The sequence below is a fragment of the Ostrinia nubilalis genome, chromosome Z, assembly GCF_963855985.1.
Source record: "Ostrinia nubilalis chromosome Z, ilOstNubi1.1, whole genome shotgun sequence".
In the NCBI taxonomy this organism is placed as follows: Eukaryota; Metazoa; Arthropoda; class Insecta; order Lepidoptera; family Crambidae; genus Ostrinia; species Ostrinia nubilalis.
In genome coordinates, this window is record NC_087119.1 from 17,562,950 (window position 1) to 17,589,937 (window position 26,988).

Consider the following 26,988-nt stretch of genomic DNA (forward strand, 5'->3'; position numbering starts at 1 on the left):
TTTCCAAAACTTTTTTGTGGCAGAAATAATAGTAAATAACTTGTATTATTCAATGATATGGTAGAGATCAAAATATTATTAATACTTCTCGAGATATGTCAATTTGAAATTATCAAGAGCCACCGAAATTGTATTTGAGCCACCGGAATTAAGAACCAATCCACCGAAATTTATTTATACAGCGGACTTCGGAATGTTACGGATGATTGTCTCAAATTACTTATTTATTTGTAATCAATTAAGTATTATTATCCAGTAAAGATGTTTATAATTAAAAACAATATTCAGGCCTGTGTTGTGACCCTAAAAAAGCATCGAATCTTCCCACGTGAGTCGTAATAGCCGACTAAGGAATCAAAATACTGGAGGGTGGGCTGCAGCATCTTTCCGGGTATTATACTACCATACTGGAACTACCAACCAGCCTGCTAAGCATGGTGATAACGGCAAAATCTCTCCATAGAGAACAAATCCAAAACTTTCTGGCTCTAGCCGCCAACAGCCCCGTTATTCTAGAGTCATCACAAAGACATCATAAATGACCCTCAAACCCAGAAACCAACTCTAGTCCCGGGAGGGCGACCAACTGCCCCAGGTTGGTGTTAGGTTTATCTTCCATAAGTAAAAATATTGGTCCAGGCTAGCCAAGTTTTCATGATGGTAACATACCTATCCTATACTCAGAATTACGCAACTAATTATTCGCTAAAGACCAAGCGAACTGGAGATTAAGTATGAAGATATTTCTAGATCTATACCAGCTACTGAACTAACACATTACATATTTGTGACAGGGTAATTTAACGGAAAACTATGCAAACCTAGCGACAATGAGCTAGATGAAAGTAGTACAATTAAGAAACGGAGGACTAAATCCAGCCAGCCTCATAGAGAGAGAAGGCCTAGCAAAAGATGCCAGAACTGTAAAAGCGTACAGAGCTGCACCCTAATAGTACTGCAAAAATCAAAATGTAGTAATCATTTTTAGACGAACAGGCAATTTAATCACATTTGCATTCTCCGATCACCACACAGCTTATGACCGCAGTCTATGAAGGAACACTATCTGCGGTTGCGATCCTCATCAGTGAGGGACCGAGGAAGAAGAAGAAGTCATCACCGGAATAGAAGAATGCCGAATAAAAGATGCTCAAAAGCTGTCGACTGATGAAGCCTAAGCCACGACCAGTGCCAATCCAGCTCCAAAGCCCCACGAATTTTCATCTCGAGTGGCAGAATAGATTGCAACCTACGAGACTAGGGAAATTTTAGCTGTTTCAGGACTATTCTCATCTGTTTTTAAGATTCTGCTTAGTATCGATGTATAAATAGCTATCCAAGTCCTCACGCTGATACAAAGTGTATTATAGAGACGATTTTTTGTAATAAATCGAAAGTATGTATTTGCGAGGACCAAATTGAATATACCAACATGAATAACGAGGATAGCAGAACCATTTTGGTAAATGCCTAAGCTGCTAGGAGAGATTAAGAAGCACTACTAGTAATTAGGCTGAAGATCGAGATTATTCCGACACTTTAGCGAAGATATCCTAGACTTTAGCTTGAGTGAGATTAGAATGCCCTATTAAAAACAACAAGGTATGTACCAGGAGATACGGGACTATTCCCACCTCTCGTTCCCACCACTGCAACTCCTGTGTAGCCAGGATCTACAGCTTGACCGCCACAAAAACCCAACCAATGAAGGTCAAGTTTGTCCCGGGGGAAAGTTAAACTGTCATTGGACCCGCAACGAAATTAATCAGAAGAACATAGGAGGAGTTCGAAATTAAGGTTCGACTTCCCTCCATTGCAAAGCGGATGACAGGTGACAAACAAAGGTTTTAAACCTTCAAGAAAAGATTATGCACCACGGACAATAAATTAAATTAAGGGGGCCTATCTTATGAGCAATAATAGCAACTACCTGCCAATAATATTTTTCACAAAATCGCTTAAAAGCACGGAAATTTTTCCTTGTCGCGACAAGATCGGTGTAATAAATTGCGGAAACAGATGTATGTTGTATTGAATTAAGCATTATATCACGTTCATGTTTCCAAAGATCACACTCCCACAAGATATGATGGGCAGACTGCTCATGACTGACATCATCAGTGGAACACTCGCAAAAAGGAGACGGAACTAGTTTGAATTCGTGAAGTTTATGTTTAAAGTTGCCATGTCCCGTGAGGAACTGCGACGAGCAATGGTCGATTTCTAACCATCGCCTAGTTAGACGTTCGCGTACATTCGGGAAGAACTTATATAAGTGACGTCCTTTGACTGACGTATCCCATCTTTTTTGCCATTCATTAAGTAAATTTTCTTCAACGACTTCTCGGGAATCAAATAATCGACTTATTTTAGAACGATCGCGGCGATGTACCAGGAGATAATGAAATCACAACTGAGCTTATGAAATCAGATGGAATGCTAGTACTAAAGTTCTCTTAAATACCACCATGTTTATTGGTCGATAAACCAAAAAATAAGACATGGTGGTGGTGCTAGAGACTGGAATGCAATGGACGTTGGCGATGGTCCAGAGTCAGGTGAGGCAGCTTTTTCCTGAAACATGACACTCTCGCTATCCAACATCCAGTCTCCCAGACAACCTCATTTTCGAAAAGACGTTCGTAATACTACGTACATATTTAATGCTGCGTCAAATTATGCAGAAGACTGAGGACTATAATCAGTCATTATTATTGGCCTTTTTGTACCTTCTTCGATTCGGTCAAGACCTGGGCTGTGCTACAGTCTCTTTAATGGCGTCAAATTGACTGTCGATACATGCAACTTCTGAAGTATTTGTATGAAAACTTCATCATATCAGCCCTCCCCCAAGATCAGAACTCGAAACTTATCTGATTGCTGCGAGGGTTCAGAGTTGGAGACACCATAATCTCTTAAAGTCTTCACTACCTCCCATTTGGAGTTTTTCAAGCTTCTGAGCTAGACCGAGCTCAGTATCAAGATACGGCGAGTACATCACACAACTTCGATTCACTGACGATATTGTAGTTATGACTGAGACCTTAGTAGACCTAGGTACAATGCTCTAGAGCCAATAAGACCAATTCCGGCAATAGATTCGCCACCGGAGCCACCGAAATTGCGCCACCGGAATTGAAAAACTGTTACAAAATTCAAATTATAAAGAAAACTATAATTCTGATAAATAATTTCTGTATGCAGATACAACAAAACACCAAACTTTAATCATGTTAAAGAATCGTTTAGCATCTAAGTAAGTAGCTTTCACTCATACACTTGCCAGCGAAATTGAAAAATTTTGTATTCCTGTGCCGCTGATACAAATATTTACGGGTCTGCTGGAAAAACAATACCACAAGTCGCAAGTCTTTATAGCCCGATCAGGAGGACACAGTTGAGTGATGCAGGGAAGAAGAACTTTACGTCTCTCAAAGCTTCTTTGGAGAAGTAAGAGAGTGTCGAAATTGAGCCACTGTAATTGCTTTTTTTCGTGGGACAGTTTTGAAAGGCTATTTAAAACACTTAAAATATGAAATATCACATTTCTTTCATATCATTTGGAAGTCTTATTTAATGTATTTTATGGCTATACTATTTTTAAATTACTAGAATCCCCGAGAAAGAAGGAATAACACAATTTATGAGTAGAAATAGAGTTAGGACGCGCCACCGCTATTAGATTTTGGGTCTTTGAAAATTTTTTTAGTACATAAAATAACTACCTATTGTCCTGAAGACTTTGCTATCGTGTAAAACGCTGTATAAACTATATACAGATAAAAAATCATCGCTCTAGTTACATTTCTCCCATCGATTCTCAGCTCCGCCGCGTAAAAAACGTGTTTGGGATATTCACCCATGTCTGCCTGCTTGAGACAGGTAGCTTCTTAGTTATGGTTTTAGACTTTATTTATTGTTTTTTTATGGTTAGAGGCATAAAATGCGTTTTACAAAATTTGAAGTTTAAAAACTCACCCAATCAATTACAACTGTCTACAGCATTTTTGCGCACGGGTTATGCATAGCTTATTTTTATTGCTTTAATACCTAGAAATAAGAATAACAACAAAAAAATTTTCTGAATTTGCTTTTATGTGTAAAAAATAGAAAAAATCATATCAATGAATGTATGAAACATGAACATAGAGATGATTTAATTTGTTGCCAAATATTTTTTTTTCTTTCTTTCTTTCATTCTCTCTGATTATTAAAACATACCAAACATCCATTTAAGATTCATTCTCACAAGAGAAAATTTAAAATAGAGTCCAAATATTTATTAAAAATGAAAAGTTCTAATTTCCTGTCACGTTCCATAGAAGATTTTTCTCATAAAAATCTAACCCTATCAGCTTACTGGCCTTGGTAACGTCGTCACTCAAATCCCACTATATTTTGATGAAAGCGTGCCCCTTGTTCTTGCGAATAAGCCCCCATAATTATCTATAAATATATCCCAATGAGAATGTGACGTGCATCTTTAGAGACATTCTACTATGAAGATGGAAAATTCAAATCGCTGTAACTCTTTAAAAAGCAAATATTTTCGATTTGTAATCGCACTTTTTTATATAAATTTGCTTATATGATCAGAATATAATAAGTAAAATCCATGCGCAAAAAAAAATTTTTTTTTTGTTGACCGGTGTTATTAATGTCAATAATGAATCAATAACTTATTTTCGCGTTTTTACATGAAATTAGGCGTAGTTTATTTTAAATAATAAATGTTAGGACTACATTATAGATTCGAAAGCCACAATTTAAAACACCTAAAGTAAAAAAAAACCCTGTTTCAAATGGGATCCAATAAATTTCGCTTACATCCAGATAAGCTTAAGACCCCTATTCGTAACTATTATCTTTCACATTTATTGACTAAGAAAGTTTTTATTATTATAAGTATCGAAATAACTTGTAAATACAAATTAAACAACACGCATTTAACACCCAAAATTATTAAAGATATCTTATGATGTTCATACGTAAGAAACATTTTGTGTTTCTTACATAATACCTACTAGTAATGTGCTATTCACGTTGAAATTATAATAAAATAATTGACACCTACTTTCTTAAAAGGCACTTAAGGTACTTATTATGGATGCTATGTTACATGGTCTCAATTCTGTATCGAATAACCCATTTGATCACATTCATCTATACACAACACATAATAATATTTGCCGTAGTACACACGTTTGTTTTGGCCGCAATAAAAAGTGACTACGTAAAATATTACTGTTATCAGGCGTCGATGGTTAAAATCAATCAATCCTATTATCTGATTGCATCAAATTGTGTCTGTCCGCTTCATATCGTAACGCCAATATGATTTTCTAGATCGCGGGAACTGAATCTGTACACCCTTTATTCGGTAGCTTGCTGACCCGGCGAACTTCGTACCGCGGTAATTGTAAATAATATTATTATGTTCATTAGGCATACTCGTAATGTACTTTTCAATTCAAACAATCAAACCTCTTTTCTTAGTTAGTGTAGATTAATCGATTCTGAATAATTAAGTGGCTTTTGTGCTTGAGTATCTAGCTGTTGACGTAATTAAAGCCTGTATTGGAAATATGACGACACTGGCCTGAAACACCCACGCTAAGTAAGTATGAGTCTAAGGCTGGGTTGCACCATCTTAGTTTAACTTTAACAAAAGTCAAAAATCTGTCAAAATCCATACAAAAAGCACCGGTTATCGTCAAAGTTACGGTCATAGTTGGGTCGTGAAACCCAGCCTAAATATTGAAATTCAACCAATCACAGTATAACTTGACTTTGAACAGAATACTATGCGTTATTTAACATCTTTCAAAGTGACTTACCTACATACTTAGGCTGAGTTGCACCATCTTACTTTGACTTTAACAAACGTCAAAAAATTGTCAAACTCCACATAAACAAAAAGCACCAGTTATTGTTAAAGTTACGGTCGAAGACAGTTGGTGCAATTCAGCCTAAGATGAACTCGTCAATCATTTAATTTTATTTATCATTGTAGTCAGAAGGATTTCATGGGTCGTGTAACGTGAAGAGGCCTCTTAAGGATGAGCACAAAACACAACCTAAGTTCTGAAAGGGGATTCCATTTTGTCTCATAAAATTGTTTTATTAGATAAAATACAGCTTTTGAGTGGTAAAGGTTGAAATCCGTGAAAACTCTATACAAAATATTATAATTGCTACTGGTGATTCCGCAACCGTTCGCCTACGATCGATTCGTCAATGGACTTTTCGCCGACAGGACGATTCATTTATTTCCATTTCGCCAGCAGAATCTTTTAACTACGGGCCTTTTGCCGACATAACTTTTCATCTAGGTACCTCACTTTCGACGTCAGGCCTTTCCAGCTACAGAATGTTTCACCGACACGACGATTAAAGCCTTCAACTAGGTACAGAACTTTCCATCTACAGATTTTGCCGTCAATCTTCCGACAAGCGTCATCAATAAGAGATCAGATAGCTTAGTGTGAGTTTACATAAAATATATGAAAATTTTAGTTCTTAAAAATTTCCGCTAGGGGCACTGTACATTCCGACATACATTCAATGTTTTTTTTAAATGTAAACTCACACTCAGCCCTCAGCTTGCTACTTACTACGTACCACTTTGGAAGTATATCTTTCAAATGATTGACTTTTTAGGAAGCTCAATGTAATTTTTAGATACTTATCTATAGATTTTTTTTTGTTTTAAATTGCATGATTTTTTTATTATAAAAAAAGACAGACTTCCAAAGTGGTACATAGTAAGTAGCCAGCAGAGGGCTGAGTGTGAGTTTACATTAAAAATACATTAAATGTATGTCGGATTGTACAGTGCCCCTAGCGGAAATTTTTAAGAATTTTTTGTAAACTCACACTAAGCCCTCTGATTTCTTATTGATGACGCTTGTCGGAAGATTGACGGCAAAATCCAGAGATGAAAAGTTTTGTACCTTAGTTGAAGGTTTATCGTCGTGTCGGTGAAACATTCTGTAGCTGGAAAGGCCTGACGTCGAAAGTGAGGTAGATGAAAAGTTATGTCGGCAAAAGGCCCGTAGTTGAAAGATTCTGCTAAGGAAATGGAAATAAATGAATCGTCCTGTCGGCGAAAAGTCCATTGACGAATCGGTCGTAGGAGAACGGTTTAGAATGTCAGTCCGAATGGAGGAGGTACCTCCATTCGGACTGACATTCTAGGATTCGAATAACTCTACAATGCCCAGCACAAATTAGGTCTGATAGAATAGAAATTATTTACATAGAGTTCGTCGGTCGTCGGCCGTTTGGTGTAGTGGTTCAGAACGGACTACTATGCCGTGGGTCCCGGGTTCGATTCCCGGCCGGACAGAAATTTAAATGATGAATTTTTATTTCTGTGACCAGGCTGGGTGTTCTCTATGTATAATATGTATGTATTTACAAAAAAAAGTATCTAGTACCCATAGTACCAAGCTTTGCTTAGTTCGGGGCTAGCGGCGCAGTGTAAAATGTCCAAGGATATTTATTTATTTAAATATTGGTGAAACATTCAGACTTATTTTTAGTTAGTATAAATATAAACTCAAAATATGATAAAGACGCTGATCACTTCAATATACGAGTAACATTGAACTGACACAAATTCAATAACGTAATAAATAATAATCAAAACGATTTCTCGCAAGTTTAGATTAGCATCGTGTTGTGAAAGTAACTGTAGCTTCTTAGTTTGCACTTTTTATTTTATTTTATTTTCCGGTCCAACTGACTTGGACTTCGACTTTGCAAACTAAATAATGATGCCGAGTAACAGTGACAGCGAATATAAAGTGAAATAATTGTGTCATCGCCAGGACAAATCAATCGTTTTCAGGCAGTCTGAAGTAGTCAGTACTTTTAAACGTTTCTTGTCAACAAGTAAGTAGTAGTACGAGTAAATGGAAAAGTACGGTAGGGTAGCTACTTGGTATAGACGACCCTTTTTGAACTTATCTATAGATTTAACACATTTAAAATCTTTTTGATGCAGTATCTCTCAAGCGGCGCAAATGTGTGGGTCGTACGTACAACACGAAAAAAATGTTTATAAACAAAAAAGTGACTTGCGAACTGAGTGTTAACCTATAACCAAACCAGACTTCTTTTACTACAAAAAAGTTTCTTTAATTTACACAACATTTTATTCCTTTTAACCAAAGTTAGTAGTAACCTCCAGTTCGCAATTCACTATTTTTGTGTAGGTAAGCAGTAACCAAACCATTTTTTTCAGTGAATGTAGGTAACATGTATGAGCCTTTTGGTCCTTAGGTTGGGGGACCAGTGTTCCTCGTCCGTGCAGGGAATTAGCGGCTGAATGACTGTACCGATGGGAGAGTTGGTGTATATCTTGACCAACGCATTAGATTGGCTATACAGTATGGATGGATAGGCAGCCAGCATTCTGGGCACCATGTCGCGTTGTTTGGACAGTGATTTAGGACAGGTTTTTTAATTGTAAATAGTTTATGAATGAATAATTATGTAATTAATTAATATTTTTATGATTTTCTAATTGTTTATCTTTATTTATAAAATAAACGCTGGAATCCTTAAAAACTTATAAAGAGAAGCAACGTCAACAACAAGACGCCACTTCAAGTGTACCGTAAAATGTTTAGCGACATTTCGCAACTTGAAAGCCATTTTACTTGACAAATAAAATTAAGAAAGAAGATACTCGTAGTAAAAACTAAAATGGAATAAAAATATAGGCCGAGTAAAAGCTTGGGTCATGTCGTATCTGGAGCTCGGATAAATAATATGTATGTCAATGATAAAAGAAAAGGAGCTCTACAAACGAGAAGCTTTCCTTTAACTTAAGTTTTATTGATAATATGAAATTTCAATTTTTTATTTGAGAAAACTATTGTTTTGGAAAGGAAGAAAACTCTGTTCCTTTCATTTTAGTTTTTTATTGCTTTGAATAAAATTAAAAATATTCAATGTTTTTTCGAAATACTTATTTAACCAAATATAATAAAATATACTTAATGCTTGTGTTTTTGACTAATAAAGAACATATTTGATATGCTATGAATTTGACCGTTTGATCAATTAATAATTTGACGAATGTCGAACTTGACCAGTCAAGGATAAGACGACTGCCTACGAAATCACAAATACAAATGAAACTGCTAATTGTCCAGTTTGTTGAAAGAAAGAAAGAAAGAAAGAAACATTTATTGCCATGGACTGGACATCACAGAAGACAAAAGATGTAGATAATAGATAAAAAAAGCAAATGTTGCAATAATATTAGCACAGGATTAATTAATTTATTGAAGCAACATAATAATGTCCGGCCGAAACCACAGGATTAGTTATAATTTGCATTATTATTTTGCATTAGTAAACTCCTTGTCCACACCTTTGGCCACAAAGAAACTTTTTTCTTTTAATTTAATTATTTTTACACTTGATATTGTGTAAGGGCTCGTTCCCACTATGCTAGACCGGCAGATTTGCCGGAAACCGGACGCCGGACAGAGTGTTTATATTACGCCGGATCCCGCAAGAAAAAAGGAATGCGAGCCGAATGACGCGAGGGGAGCACGGGCGCGGCGGGCGGGGGACCGATACCGGACCCATATCGTTCACATTGCTCCGGTCTGGTGTTTCTGCCGGAACGTCGCAGTGACAAAACGCTCGGCAAAAATTCCAGATCCGGGATAATGTGAATGGCTTCATATAAATTGTAAAGCCACTAGCCCTTCAGGGAGTTTTACCGGTCCGGCGTAATGGGAACCGGGCCTAAGAATCCCTGCGCTGTTCTATCGGCTGAAAATTTTTGTCAGCTTATTGAACAAGAAGAAGCTATGCAAATGCTTATCAATTCAGTATCAGTCGGATAAGAAATGACAAACTGTGCAAATGCGCATTACGGTTATTCAGAATCAGCCGGATAAAAAAGTTTAATGAGTTTCACAATTTCCTTCAAAGTAAACTAACTATCGGCGAACTCGGACGATCGTCGGATCAGCATGGCGCTCCTCCCCGTGCGCACACTGAATCAGCATTCAGAACATTATATTTTAGCCTAGCCGCAGACTACAGACTTTTTATCGGCCGATAGTTGGGCCGGGCTGTTAATCAGTATGGACATGTATTAAAGTGCGCACACTACACCAATTTCGTATCGACCGATTCCTCATACAAATTAGAATCGGGCCCAACTATCGGCCAACTAAAAGTCAGTGGTCTGCGACTAGGCTTAATTTTAATCATTCCCAGAACAATGGAAAGCTACCTTTTGTAAAAGTTACATTTCTCGAATGTTGACTTGTTTACGATAAAATTACTGAAAATGTAAGAGCACGTCGACCATTTCGTGATTTTCTTTTACAGTCAAGAATTTTCTTTTCAATTAATTCAATTCAGTTTGAGATTGACGAATTGACAGGTTTCATATAGAAAATTTTATTTATATTTTTATTCTATAAAAAGTAAGGTACTTGATACAAATAAGGCCTACCTAACTTTAAATGCTTATATTTCAATAAATATTAACGCCAGTCAACAAAAACAAGGTTAATTAACTTCTTCCATCCTTTAATTTTAGCAATATTACAAAAAATAACACAATTTTTAACTAAATCTATTCAAAATAAGCAAATTACGAAACCACTGATTTTGGCTTTATTAAATCACCTACACGGAATAAGGCCTATCCTATATGATTCAAATGCCTGTAGACCTTAAAATTGAGGTTGTATTAAACAAAATGCGGTCTTATAACATTAAACACGTCGATTTGTTTGCGTTATCAAAATTTTACATACCAAGTAAACAGAAATATACTGTATATCTCTAGATAAACTTAAATTCCACTTATTAAGAATAATACATAAATTATAGATAAAATTAAATATTCATAGTAACAAAGTAATGATTCCTTACTTAAATTATCAAAAAAATATATCAAAAACAAACAACATTATTTTTTTGTATAGGGCTTATTAAAACACCGTGTTCGAATAAGGCCTACAAATAAAACCTTTTAAATAAATCAGTTTAGGAACATCATTTAGTCTTGATTTTTTGTAAGCAAAATGAGATCTCAATTTTTGTTAGAACCAGGGCATAAAAAGGCTTCTGAATCATCTTTACGAACTCCTACACAATCTTTATGATACCACCAAAAGCAGTCCTTTATGGTAGCATATCTGCTACATTGTCTTCTAGACAGGCATGATAATATCAGCTTTAATCCTTTAGAATTATACATACGGCTTTTTTTCTTGTTTTTTATTGGTTTTGTATTTTGTTTCTTTTTTTTCCAGGTTTAGTAATTTTTTTTACTCTGTTTTCTTTTTATTTTCAATTCTGTTAGTAACATTTTTATTAAATAAATATTTCGTTACTCTTTGACTCATTTAATTTAATGAATTTGTCCGTAATCAGGTGTTGACATAAGTATCCAATATGGCCTACCATGCTGAAATAAGGCCTAGGCCTTATTAGATATTTCGCTCTTGTTGTCTTTAAAAATTTACAAATAATGCATCTATAGCCAGTAGTACAAATTAAGGTAATTATTAGCTAGTAAGAAATATTTAGAAACGATTACTAAGAAAAGCTTAGTCTAAAACAGCGTTATTTTACCGAAAATTTAAGATGAAATCGCCAGATTTTTATAAGAGAGCACGAAATCACCCACCACCTTAGAAGAACGTGTGCCAATTGGTGCTGGGATCGTGGATCGGGACGCTCTTGCACTCTACCGGGTTGTAGGGCATATGAGTACGTGTCCTTGAAGTATTATCCCGATTGGATTTATTTATCTGTGTTTTCTGATGTATAGGCCTTATTAGAACGTAGGCCTTATTTGTATCAAGTACCTTAATTAAATGTCGGTGTTTTGAATTATGCTGATTTATGCCACGTCTTGTATCCTTAATTTTGGAATATGACTGCCAAGAAATCGTGAATTTAAATCAGAATTGTGATGATATTTTTAATAACTAGTATTGGGACCAAGCATTGCCTGTAATATTCGAGTACAATAAAATAAGTATGTAGTTGGCTGGGGGTAAAATTATATAGAAAATCGTAGTCTGATCACTTTATTTCACCAATTAAGCAATCTTTGTTAGTCCATCGGGTCTAATTGCTATGTTTAGACATTATTAGAGTAATTCCGCACTACAACCGATAAGAATCCGAGAATGGTGCTCCGAAGATATTAAATAAATAAGTCTTAGATCTTTTTACTAAGGTTCAGTCATAAAGGGACTTTCTTAGACTGCTGACGAAACCTTAATTTTGTAATTCTATTTCAATTATTGAATTATTTTTCTATGTACGAATTTTTCTTCTTCGTAAAAGGATTTTTTATTTGTATTGATTCTGAAATTCTGATATGGATGGTCGTTATTGTTAGAGACATTAATTACTTATATTGGAAGAAAGACTGAAAACCATTCGTCATTCCCAAAAGTATGTTCAAAGAATAGCTCACTTCATCATTTCAGCTATAGGACGTCCACTGCTGAACATAAGCCTCCCCCAATGACTTCCACATCGCACGGTTGGTAGCGGCCTGCATCCAGCGCCTTCCTGCTACATTTATCAGGTCGTCGGTCCACCTTGACGTTCCACGCTGCGTTTTCCGGAACGCGGCCTCCATTCATTAGCTCACTTACATTTGCAGTAAATAAACTTTGACCGATGTTTTTTGTATGGAGTTTGTCAGATTTTTGACGTTTGTCAAAGTTAAAGTAAGATGGTGCAACCCAGTCTAAAAGTTGAGATTGTTGTTAATTAAACAAATGGATTGGCGCTAAATAATTATTTCGATAGAACAATGTCTGCATTGTGGACTCGGAAAGTAATGTCGATTTTACGTAAACAATGTAGAAGAATAATGGGAGGAAAGAGATGTGTAAAGATGAGTGAGGGAACGGGATCCTGAATACGCCGCGATTCCGTCTCGCCCTTGACAGTTTTTAGGGTTCCGTAGCCAAATAGCAAAAAATGGAACCCTTATAGATTCGTCATGTCTGTCTGTCCGTCCGTATGTCACAGTCACACAAAAATAGAAAAAAAAAACAATAATTGGGGGTTCCCCATACTTAAACAGAAACCAATTTTTTTTTCATCAAACCCATACGCGCGGGGTATCTATGGATGGATAGGTCTTCAAAAATAATTTAGAGGTTTCTAACATATTTTTTTTCTAAACTGAATAGTTTGCGCGAGAGACACTTCCAAAGTGGTAAAATGTGTCCACATTATTATTTATTTATTTATTTTATTTTATTTGTTTAACAATGTTTCAACAGCATTAAATTGTACATAAATGTGCAGGAAGTATACAACTTGAACATAAGCCAATTAAAGAAACACATTCTATTACTAAAACATTTTTAAATAAGTTAACGTGGGTAGGTAGGTGAACACTAAAACAATTCAAAACTAAGTAAGCAAATACGTAAATTCTATTAGATGAGATTGATAAAACTAAAAAAATTATGATTATATGAACATTATGATGTAGTTACATTACCATGCAAACTACGATTTAGTAAATAAGTAGTTATTATAATAATATTAAAATTAAGTACTACTCTTTTCCTCATGAATGCGTAGAGGTATTAAGTTGAAATTCATTTCAAATACTCAGGTTTATTAGTACCTTTAACCTTTAAGCTGTAACAAAATCAAAATTATATGTATACCTATAGGTTTGTACGGAACCCTCGGTGCGCGAGTTCGACTCGCCCTTGACAATTTTAGAGACTGGGTATTTTCCTTGACGCGGAAAACGGGTTCAAGTTCACCCACTACTTGTACTTACTTTGTCGTTACGTTGAATAGTAATAGTAACTTAACACAACTATAGAAATTGCAATTTTATAGCTCGAACTTCGGTTAAATGCGTGACATGAGGTGTCCATTGCGAAAAACGCCGGGGTAAATACCTAATTTTTGTTAAAAGTTCATTATTGAAATTTTTTACTGTCTTTTTGAAAATATTTTATTTATAGCTTATATTTAGAACTTACAATGTTGGATTCTATGAAAGATTTTTTCAAATCGGTCCAGTGGTTTCGGAGTTTATTTCTTTCAAAAAAAACAAAATCAAATAATATCTTTTATCCCAACTAATCCCAACTAATATTATAAATGCGAAAGTAACTCTGTCTGTCTGTCTGTCTGTTACGCTTTCCCGCTTAAACCTCGCAACCGATTTTGATGAAATTTGGCATAGAGATAGTTTGAGTCCCGGGAAAGAACATAGGATAGTTTTTATCCCGGTTTTTGAAACAGGGACGCGCGCGATAAAGTTTTTCTGTGACAGACAAAATTCCACGCGGGCGAAGCCGCGGGCGGAAAGCTAGTAATATAATACTAGCGGCCTTTATACGCGTGGATCCCGTTTCCGTGATCCCGTGAATCCGTTCTTAGTGAGCACCTACGTTCGAAAAGGAACCCCTATGCAAAATTTGAGCCTCCTAGCACATATAGTTTCTCAGATTTCGTGATGAGTGAGTCAGTCAATCAGTGACCTTTCGCTTCTATAGTAGATATAGATTATGCAAAATATAAGTCTCGAAAAAAGAGTCATGCTCAGTCACAGCGCCAATAATTAATTTCTTATTATTTTCCTCGCCCGTCCAACTTGAGCAAACCCAGTGAATAAACAAACAATTTGCGACCCTCGACAAAGGTCATAACTGGACACCTATTAGTTACATTGACACTCCCATAAAATGCAACACAGTAAAATAGAGCTTTACGCAATAATCAATACGGCTGTCATGGTGAAGCCCTCAAGCAAGACGGAACGATCAAAGAATACTAATAAGTGCTAAACGAGTCATCACGTTCTGAAAAGAAATAATACTTTCACCTTACATTAGCAAATTGGGATGAAGATAATTAATTTGGTGGGACTGGAAGATGGTTCGTAAAAAAATTAATTGCCCACAAAAATTTCTTTTGGACTCCAGCCGCTTATAAATACGCTACTTAATGTTTTTTGCCGATGAATTCATAACGTACCTACATTAGATCCACTTTACGGTTTAGTAATTCTAAAAAAATATTATCCTACTTATAGATCGTTTCATCCTCGAAGACGCGCCCCACCACCAAACCAAAAAGTGGTGGGGCGCTTATTCGTGGATGAAACGATCTTTAACAAATTTTAAAAAGAGACAATATACAGGGTGGAATTTTGTAATGCCACCTGGAGGGAAAGTACTCTTAATACTATAGATAGAAAAAATTACTGACAGAAAACATTCCTTTATTTTTGAAAAGAAAGAGAACTGCATTCAAAGATTTTCGAAAAATTTTCGAAAATTCACTACCATACCATAAAATTTTCTGTACATAATTCAAATAATTTAAGATTTCATGGTTTTCCTTCCATTTGATTTATCAAGTTTGTTAGAGAGATTTCATCCTTATACTTAGCCCTAACGATCGATGTAATAAAAATACAGGGTGTAATTTTTAACAGATTTTTGTTGGCTCGATTCCCGGGTGTGGCAAGCAAATTTTTGGATATCTTTGAATGCAGTTCTATTTTTTTTTTTCAAAAATAAAGGAATGTTTTCTTTGAGAAAAAATTACTATCTACAATATTATGAGTACTTTCCTTTCAGGTGGCATTACAAAATTCCACCCTGTAAACTATCTTGTCTAATAATACTTATTTCTACGTAATAAGAAATCGGCACTTCAAAACCAGACGGCTTTTCCTTAGCCGCCACCAACAACGGTTCACTACTGTAAGAGATGACGTCATGTGTCTTGGCCAATCCGTTTTTAAAAAAGGCTTTAATTTCTCAAAAACTTTCCAGACAAAATACCAGTAACAACACATAGTAAGGTAGGTACCTACACAAAAATCATGATTTTCTACAAAAATCAACAATTACCATAATTTACAAAAACATAACTCTTAAAAACATCCGAAATCTTTCCATAACTTTTCTCTGTAGGTACTTGATTTAGAAATTTAATATCAGATAGTCGATTAATGTGTGTACATAAAAACATTGACTATTAGTATCAATTAGTAAATGAGTGCCCTTCGGATATTTTAGCTTGCTCGTCAGTGGATGGCATAATACTATAGTCATTAATCATATTGTACGTATTACAAAAGCTCGGAAGTCTTTCCCTATAGTAACGTACACACAACTACATTATAGGGTAACATAACCTTAAGATCGCCCTTATATCTTGCGAATAAAAGCGACTTTTCAGAACCCCTTCTGCACTTGACGTGCCGTCGAGTATCATAGAGAACTCAGCCCGTGTCCGGTCTTGGATAACAATAAGTTGTTATGATTAAATATTTTATGATGCCTTCCGTTTTAGTTTTAATGTTATTGCTCTCATTTTAGAATTCTGAAGATTCCGTTTAAATATTTCCGACCGCCACCAACCGGCCATTGTGGAAAATCATTGGGGGAACCAACATAGGCCATGTTCAACGGTAAGTGGATGTCCTATGCTGAAATCATTATGACGATGAAGTCCGACTAAACAATAACAAAGGTGGATAATATTAGGATATTCGATAGTTTTCCAAAAATATGGTATAAACTCTCTTTCTCCGTGACAACATACGCTACTTAAAAGATTACATATCGCTTAGGTAGGTAGGTGCCTACTTATAATATAATATCCAAACTCTTCGGTCTTTAAAACGCTGCGTACCCTTCATAAGCTGTATTGGAAAATTTTCCGTTTTCAAATGGATAATGTAGATGGATTTAGAGTTTTGTGATGCTTTCAAATCTAAGCCCTTTGAGTCTGGTTTATTGCTACTGAAAAATGAATTATGATTTTAAATCATCTTCAAAAGAAAAGCCATGGAAAAAAACATGAGAAAGTGAATTAAAAATAAACATCAAACGAAAAACTATCTGAAATCGCACTCAATTAACAAGCAATCCTTTTTGCATCCTATCTTAGTCCTTGGACCAGGTTGCTTTGGACATTAAAAGGATTTTGTTAAATCAAGTAACATCTTCATAAAATACAGAATCTTACGTAAATAAGCTCCTTCTAGCGCAGTCGCTTAAAAAGGAACGTAGACATCATGATTTTCTCAAACTCAATTCTATCATAATTCTTTAATTATATATCTATAATTCATACCTACTTAGTAGTTGTATGCTTTTGTTATTGAACTACTCGTATTTACGGTATCCATTAGAAGTACATACAGTACGTAATAATATTAATTTATATCTTTCTGAAATTACCATACCCAGAGTTCAACTCTTGAAAGACTCTTTCGATGTTTAGAATTTCATTTAACAAGAGTTCTCTACATTTCGTTCAATACGGTACTACTACCGTATTGAACGAAATGTAGAGAACTAGAATTGAATGTAAATGTAGAACATTGGACCATTAATTATTTTAACTGTCTGGGAAATATTTTTTTCCTTCAGAGGTTAATTTTAAGCCGGTCGCTGCGATTGAACCGTGTCTGGTGAATATACCGGCTCATTAGGTCTGACGCCAGAATTGTTACAGCCAAGAATTTACTTCTGGAGGATTTCGACTAGACATCTTTATTTTAGTACTGACTAGCGTCGAAATTATGTAACTGGCATTATCATTGAATTTGTTTGGTGCCGTAGTAAGTAACTAGGATAGGTACCTACGAGGAAAAACACGAGTAAAGCACACGTGTGCAAGTGCATGGTAAACTATTAAATTAGCAGTTAAAGCTTAGGTTTATAATAAAAAGAAACTAAGAGGTAAATGTTGAGGTAATTCTGCTAAAAACGTTGGCTAAAAGCCTGTTGTGAAATATGTAGTTTTTGGAGACTCTGCAAAGAAAGAGACATACTTGTACCTACCTATTATGAAAAGACCATTGAATGTAAAACAAATAATTTTAAGTAAAAAATATTTATTTTATTTATGTCACATTTTAAAAATCCCCAGGCAGATTACCTACTGATAGTCCTAGATCCTTTCATCATAAGACGATATCATATTTTCTAATCTCTTTAAAATCCTACGCGGCATGATTACAAAGAAAAATGCGCTTACCTACTTTCAAGCTAAAAGCGCTTTCATCTTCGCAGAATGAAATTACTTACCTGAAGAACGTGATTGATCGAGAACACAAGTTGAGTGGAACTCTTACTTATTATATTGACGAACAATGTGGCATCGTACGAGTGTACTCCTGTCTGTATACTTTTTACACTTCAGATAAAGTTACCTTGTCGTAGAAAGCAGATATATTTATCGAAGAAAAAGAAAATACACTTGAAAACAAAGACAAGAGAGATCACATTTTAAAATGCTGGATAAACAGTTCATGTTGTTTACTTCAAAGAGGCGCCGGCGTGAAATTCAGTATTCATGGTTTTTGTCTGATTTATTTTATCAGGAAGGATACGATAATTGCAATTAGACAGGCCAGTTTTTAGATATTTTTAGAGGCTCGCCTGTAATGGAATAAAAACAAATATCATCATCATAATATTATCATAAAGTAATATAATAATATGACCATATCCGATGGCAACGTGGCAACGGTGACACTGATATTTTATTTAAAAAATGGGTCGTGTAATAAATACGTTGCCCTAATTAACCGGCACGGCCCTATCGAATTAGGAGCATAACGTATTACCTGCCGCAGGCTACGAGTTTTATCTTCGTGGTGGTATCTAAAATTTAGCTAAAAATATCCGCAGTAATTAACAATGTTGTTGTTTAGTAACATGAAAAAACATATCACGGAAACATTTAAAAAGACTGAGGGAGTAGCAGAGAGTAATTAAAACTTTCATTTCAGATAATCCTGATGCTGCGAAGTGTGCAGCGCCACTGTCATGTGGGCTTACATCATAGCGGCGGCTCGCGGAGACTCGCGTCACTCTATTCACAATCGTAACTCGGCAGCGAACTCTGGCGATGATCATATTTATTCGTATGTTATTTAGTTTATTACAAGTTATGTTATGTATTTAAGGTTAATTGTTTCAATTACTATTTCCGTTAATAACTTCCAAATGATCAAAACATGCTATCTTTGACCGGCGACAATGCAAATTCATGGCATAGGTATTGAGACAAAACTCGTCATAGGACCTCCTAAACTACTCTTTCCTTTTTGCATTAAGTACAGCTCTTCCATTTTCACCACATCATTTCAATTTTTAATTTGGATGATTGGTCCTCATACTTGAAGACATGTCAAATTACAGGGCAATGAAAACAATAAGATTTTTTTTACATTTTTAGATTACAAAAAAAGTACTGAAATAAACGGCCAACCCTTCGTTTCAGGTACCGCGATGGCAAAGTATTCACTATATCCAGCTCTGCGGGCCCTATGCCCGGGCCCTCTGGGATAAATTCCCAGAGTATGACTCAAAGCCAGGGGTTCTCATACATTAAGAAGCCCTTCGCTGCCAACCCGCTGAGCCCTTTGCACGTGCGTTCCAGCAATCGATTAGAAGATGGGATAGAGCCTCTCCCAGAAGTAAGTGGCTTTACATTTGACAATAAAATAATATTATTAGGAAAAGATCAGCTAATAGGATCAAGTTAATGTGATACAAACGGCCATCACACAGCGGAGACAGATATCGAAAACGCCTACATCTTAAACAGAAAAGTAGAGGTATTCATTACAACGCCAAAATTTAAGGACGACTTCATGGTATACGAACTTTATGGATTCAAACATAACATTATCAATGCCAAGTGGCAAGAATATGACCCTCTTTAAAAGTAGACTGCGGTGTCATTAATGTACGTAAGGCCCGTGTGTCCCGAAACAGATTAACGTTTAAATCCCGCATATTATTACTCGTATTGCTTCAAAGAGATTGAAAATATTACATTGCGATGGAAAATTCCCTCAAAAACCCAACGATAACGATTTCCAATCCCCGCTAGAAGGTTTCATTCAATGGGATAACAATTTAATCAAATTAATATTCCTTAATGAAAAGTAGAACATTTTAAAAGCAAAGACGTAAACATAAATCAATCTAATAACTTGATTACTTTTTACGTGATTTTAGAGGTTTATCTTTGATATTTTGTATTAATATACATATAAATCAGCTGTGTAAGTAAATACGAAGATAAGAAGGTCAAGTCCTTTAAGTTTCTTTAAGATAAAATAGGGAATACTAAAGTGGTAGAGGCAGATGAACCTGCTGGAATTGATAAAAACTTATCAGACTAGTCTGTTCAAAATCCTGACTGATGGTTACCTTGGGTAACGATTGCTATCAAGAAGAGAGTAATAACTTCTTTACATAGAATTAAACGAAATTGAATCCACCTTGGCAAACTTCAGATAACAACCATTCCTCGCTCTTGTACTTATAAAGATAACAGTGAAAAAATATTAAACACATAGAATCAAATATCAGTGACGGTGACATCAAAGGATAGCACCTAAATCTCCTGATGCCCTCTCGGCCTTAAAAGTAAACATCCACTTTCAGCGACCATCAAGAAGTTAATTCCAGATTTTAGAAATTCGTGTGTCCCGAAACAGATTAACGTTTAAATCCCGCATATTATTACTCGTATTGCTTCAAAGAGATTGAAAATATTACATTGCGATGGAAAATTCCCTCAAAAACCCAACGATAACGATTTCCAATCCCCGCTAGAAGGTTTCATTCAATGGGATAACAATTTAATCAAATTAATATTCCTTAATGAAAAGTAGAACATTTTAAAAGCAAAGACGTAAACATAAATCAATCTAATAACTTGATTACTTTTTACGTGATTTTAGAGGTTTATCTTTGATATTTTGTATTAATATACATATAAATCAGCTGTGTAAGTAAATACGAAGATAAGAAGGTCAAGTCCTTTAAGTTTCTTTAAGATAAAATAGGGAATACTAAAGTGGTAGAGGCAGATGAACCTGCTGGAATTGATAAAAACTTATCAGACTAGTCTGTTCAAAATCCTGACTGATGGTTACCTTGGGTAACGATTGCTATCAAGAAGAGAGTAATAACTTCTTTACATAGAATTAAACGAAATTGAATCCACCTTGGCAAACTTCAGATAACAACCATTCCTCGCTCTTGTACTTATAAAGATAACAGTAAAAAAATATTAAACACATAGAATCAAAGATCAGTGACGGTGACATCAAAGGATAGCACCTAAATCTCCTGATGCCCTCTCGGCCTTAAAAGTAAACATCCACTTTCAGCGACCATCAAGAAGTTAATTCCAGATTTTAGAAATTCTCACTGCCTGGCAGTAATTCGTTTTTGTTTCGCATTATGCATTTAATACTTGTTTTGTTTACATAAGGTCTTGAAAGTCTACAATATTAGCAGTAATTTTTAACCAACTGGATAACTAGATCTGTTGGAGTTAGAATTAATATGATAATATCTGTAAATGCAAATTATGTGTTTCACATCAGTATTCAGATCACGTCATTGATTGTAGGCACAGTAATCATCAACATTGTAGCATTTGAATAAGCATCTTAATACATGGAATGAAAAATGGATGATAGAAAGGATTAAATTAAAAAAAAATCATAAATCTACATCAAAATAAAGGCAGAATGAAATGAGACAAAGAAGCCTGTGGCTATTTTAGTTCAACTGGCATAGTAACCACACCAACGTCATCAGAAACTTACCACTCCTCGCAAAATCTGCCATTTTAAATACATAACTTTTTGAATATTTATTTTAAATATATTTTTTAAATTCGTCATGGTCATATTTATCTAAAGGATTCACCTTTATCTTTATCTTCACAGCGACAACGGGACGAGTCGCTTTTCAACCGACTTCAAAAAAAGGAGGAGGTTCTCAATTCGACCCGTATGTTTTTTTTTTCCATGTTTGTTACGCGATAACTCCACCAATTATGAACCGATTTGAACAAATCTTTTTTCGGCGTATAGGTAATACCTCAAGGGTGGTCCCATTTAAATTTAATAATAAAAAACAACCCCCAAGGGTGGAAAATTGGGGATGAACTTTTTATACGCAATATCTCCGCCGATTATGAACCAATTTGAACGATTATTTTTTTGTTGAATAGGTATTATTTGTGTTCACGCATTTGAAGTCGGTTTTTTTTTTTAAAAAGTTATTAAAATTACGTACGACTCTCTTCCGTCACCATGTAGGTACTAAATGATACAACTGTGCTCGTCTCATTGCCATCTTGCTGAAAGACATTGGCTAAATATTATTCCTTCAGCCAACATCGGGATTGTAATTTACTTTCGATTTCAATTTTATTTACGTTTTCATACGTTTAGTTTATAGTCTAGGTATACATATTTTAAGACATTTAGATTTTGAAATCCTTTGTAAATATTAAAGACGACTAAAATAAAATAAAACCTAAAATCTGCATAAAAATAAAGATAAATGCAACATGTCGCAGTATTTCTTATAGATAATGGCGTAGTAACAACACCAACGTTATCAAAAACTACCCAAATCCCAAATTCAAAATCTGTCATCGTAAACATTTGAATTTTTTCAACTAGAAGCAGTATTATTCCATTCATATGCATCAAAAGAAAGAGAAAATAAAATGAAAAGCATACAGCAGTATACATTATAGAGCCTCTAACCGCAGAATTGATGGCAGAGGCATATTCTTCAGCGCATACAGTTGGAAAGTTTTGGAGAAGAGTTTCAGTTGATTTTAAAAGGTCAACCTATTTCAAATCGTAGTCGTCTCGCTATGCTTTCACCTACACTTGGAAACGACAGGCTATTAAGGTTGGCTGGTAGAATCAAAGCCGCAGAAGACATCAGCCCAGATTCTCGCTTCCCAATCCTCTATTATTTATTTATTTATACTGGTCGTGGTAACCACACCAACGTCATCAGAAACTTAACCACCCTATAGGTATTTTTCAGGCTTATGCCCAATAGAACACGCTCTCAACTCCACACGACAGATAAAAAATACCTACCAAAATTCCCAACTGCTCATTTCCATAAATATTTACTTAGAAGAAAACAGAAAATACAGTCAGAATGATAAGTAGATAACTTCAAAACCAATGACTATCAACTTTATGTTAAGCATAACAAATCAAAGCAAATCAAATATTTTTTATTTGTGAAAATGGATTAATTTATATAAATTGTTAGAACTCATGTTTTTTTCTGTTTTGTCTACTACTACTTTCTTTCTGGGAATAAACCGATGAACGAAGTAGAAAATAAAGTCGTCGAACAACGGTTACTAAAATGCTGGATATGAGATGCAGAAAACAACAATAGAAACAAGAAACACGTTTTTATCTGCTTTTATAGAACTAAATAAATTCTTAGCCAATCTTGTGTATGTGTCCTTTGTGAGATTCGTAGAAATAAAGTATACTTACTCGATAAACGGGTTAAAAGGTGAATATCATTATTAATTACAATATTTTCCGAGTCGAGTCGTGGAAGTGTGCGTGAAAAAAAACCAAGGGTCGAGCGAAAAAAAAATCGCCATATTGGTCGCCGAGAAATGAAAGCCAAGGCTGTGACCGTGTAGGTCGCTATAAAAACCTGTAAAATGTTTTGACGAATCTGAACAAAAACGGGCGGTAGAAAGACGCTTGTCGAATAACCAGAATTAACCAAATACCTTCAGTATTGATATCCAGCGAGGAAATACAGCCAGCATCCTCGTCCTCCTTGTCACGCGGACACGCTTTTATTTTTGATTAAACAATAAGTTTTCTTTTTTTTTCTTTGTTTATGGTAGTTAAGTTTGCGTTTGTTGTAAAAAATGTCTGTTTATTTTAATAATTTATAAATAAATAGTAGGTATTAATACATTATACCCCTAAAATATAAGTTTGAATTTTGATTAACATCAAATCTCAGAAAAAATAAAACTTAGATTTATATTTTTTCTTACTAACTAATATTCTGATCACTTCTACTTATTTCTGAGAAGTTTAAAATTTTCCAAAATTTCAAAAGTCAAAATTGGTAACACCGATCGTTATTGGTAGCCACCACACTAAATTGAAGTGAAAACGAGGTGTGAAAAAACCTCTTAAAAATTAATTAACTTAAAACGTTTAGATTGCAAACACCAATAGTGGTAATTGAGATTAGACATCGGAACACGATCAAGTTAATGCATTAACTTTTAAAGCGGCAATTAGACATATTAGGTTTGGCGATGGTGGTAGGCAATCAGTATTTACAACGGAAGCTACGGTGAACGCGTCACACCGCGCGCCGGCTCATGGAAGACGGCTATTCGCTCTTCATGGCCTATTGTTTCGTCCGATGGTGCTGCCTTGGACACGCACAGACTATCTATTATTTTCGGATCAAACGCTCATTTCCATTTGGATGGTTGATCAAACCACATACAATTTAGTGCAAATAAAAATACGCCGAACAACGCAGTGGAATCCATCTTAATTGAAGCCTCGCCGTCTCTCATACCTATTAGTCGTGTTAACTAAATTCCTTTAATTGAAGTTCGTGCTAACTCGGTATCGTGACCCAACCTTCTAACAATTACTCCGATACTGATCTCTACTATTTGACGACAAGTCTTAATGGCTCCATTTATTTTGAAGACATTTGTGTGATGGACTAAAGTGAAGTACCGAATGAAATAGAACTTGTGAAGGAGGGCAGAAGATTCCGTCAAACAAATAAGAAATGAGTCCTGTTTATACCATACACAAAATTGGCTTGAACAGCATGGGTTCGGTAAGTAATTAGATTAACTATCGCGAAACCAAATTATTGCTTTAATTCGCCTTAATTTGTTGTTTTTTCCACATTCCAAACCCATCAATGATAGTTATTGATGGGTTTGGAATGTGGAAATAAAATAAAGTAAACAACGTTGTAAGTATGTTGAATAAATGAAATGCTTTTATGTTTATAATGATTTTGCTAATAATTGTAACACTGAACAAGGTTTTCACGTATATGAATATATTATTTCATGCATTAAAAAATATAACCATTAAAAAAGCAATAAACCGATTTGTGGAAGTGTAAGTGATCTTACCTTTTACACTGTCAACCATAAAATTTGTTGAAGTGTCTCCCACGATTTTGATACATCGATTTATAGGCCAGTAGAATTAAACACAAAAATTGATTAAATCGGAAATAATTCCTACAAAAGATTTTTTTGCTTTAATGGCTTCATTGGTTGCCCATTAAGACTCTCCTAAGTTTTCGACTTCGACGGAGTTGTGCTTAAGTGGTGGGGGGGGCCCCCGAAAGGGGCGTTTTTTCGGTTTTCCGGTTATACCGCGTAAAGGACTTACCCTATCGAAAAGTGGTCTTCATGACGGTTAAAGGGCACTTAATCCTGCATTGAATAAGACCAAATTCATATGTTTTGGACAAACCGTTCTCGCGCTAAAGTTCGGCAAAGTAGAAAATATACGTATAATTAATGACCCTCTCCACGTCCAATGGCTTGTTACCCACATGCTTCCAAGCCTTGTAAAGGGTCGCCTTAACCAGTGTAACCCTAACAAGGCTCACGAGTTTGATTCGCTTATCCTTGTTCGTCCCAGCCGTTCCTTAACTGCGGTTGCTGCACCTCTTCCTGGCACTCTCCTGAACGACTCTGTGTTACCTAATGTGGCTGCCCCTCTTCCTTGTACCCTGCTGTACGATTTCATTGCTTAGCCTTATGCCTGGTCCAAGGTTCGACGCCACAAAATCAACTTCGTACGAGTGAAAATAGTTTAAATACTATTTCCCGTGCTTGCAACATTTTTCTTTACTGCTTCGCCTCTATTAGTCGTAGAGTGATTGTATATATCCTATAGCCTTCCTCAATGTATGAGCTATTCAACACAAAAATAATGATTTCAATCAAACTAGTAATTCTTAAGATTAGCGCGTTCAAACAAACAAACAAAAAACTCTTCAGCGTTTTAATATGAACTTGTTGTTGTTGATTTTTGGCGTCGAACCTTAGACAGGCATACGGCTAGGCAACGTAGTCATGCAGGAGGATACAAGGAAGAGGGGCAGCCACAGTAGGTAACACAGAGTCGTTCAGGTGAGTGCCAGGAAGAGGTGCAGCAACCGCAGTTAAGGAACGGCTGGGACGAACAAGGATAGGCGCATTAAGCTCGTAAGCCTTGATATGGCTACACTGGTTGAGGTGGCCCTTTTCAAGACTTGGAAGCCTGTGGGTAACAAACCATTGGACGTGGAGAGGGTCATTAATTATACGTATATTTTCTACTTTGCCGAACTTTAGCGCGAGAACGGTTTGTCCAAAACATATGAATTTGGTCTTATTCAATGCAGGATTAAGTGCCCTTCAACCGTCATGAAGACCACTTTTTGATAGGGTAAGTCCTTACGCGGTATAACCGGAAAACCGAAAAAATGCCTCTTTCGGGGGCCCCCACCACTTAAGCACAACTCCGTCGAAGTCGAAAACTTAGGAGAGTCTTAATGGGCAACCAATGAAGCCATTAAAACAATAAAATCTTTTGTAGGAATTATTTCCGATTTAAAAGCTAATTCTACTGGACTATTAATAAGGTTTGTGATTTTTCGATCTTATGAGCATTCGAGTTAACGTTTTCGGGCAAATATGATTCGCCGAATACGATTTCAAAATAACGGTAGTCCAATTTTATTTTAATTCGGAATGGAGTCGAAGTTAAGTTAATGTTTGAAAAAAATGGGTACAAGACTTTTTTCATGAAAACCCTTTTCCTTCTTCGGATACCTCATTCATTGTTTGATTCTGCGAATATACCTACACAAAAGTGAACCAGCCCGCACTTAAGTTTAACAGTGGGTAGTACCTACACTAATTGATTTTCCAAGTTATCCCTAGTTACACGGATCTCACTCTCGTCTGTATTAATTCAATAAACAAGCCATTAAAATGCAAATACCAGCAATAGTGACATCAGAACCCAATGCTATATAGCGAATGTGATACTTATGACAATGTACTTAGGTAGCTACAATACTAATATTACGTTGTGTGTTTCGAAAGTAC

The 26,988-nt window shown here is 35.5% G+C and overlaps 1 protein-coding gene across 1 annotated transcript in view; it reads left to right on the top strand.

Moving 5' to 3' along the window:
- The window catches only part of LOC135087202 (cyclic nucleotide-gated cation channel subunit A-like), a 56,505-nt gene that overhangs the window by 13,322 nt on the left and 16,195 nt on the right, over positions 1-26,988 (top strand). Inside the window, exons 2-3 of the mRNA XM_063982042.1 lie at positions 18,803-18,937; positions 19,297-19,492. Of these exons, the coding sequence (XP_063838112.1) occupies positions 18,840-18,937; positions 19,297-19,492 (294 nt within the window). The 5' untranslated portion in view covers positions 18,803-18,839. The remainder of the gene's footprint in view (positions 1-18,802; positions 18,938-19,296; positions 19,493-26,988) is intronic.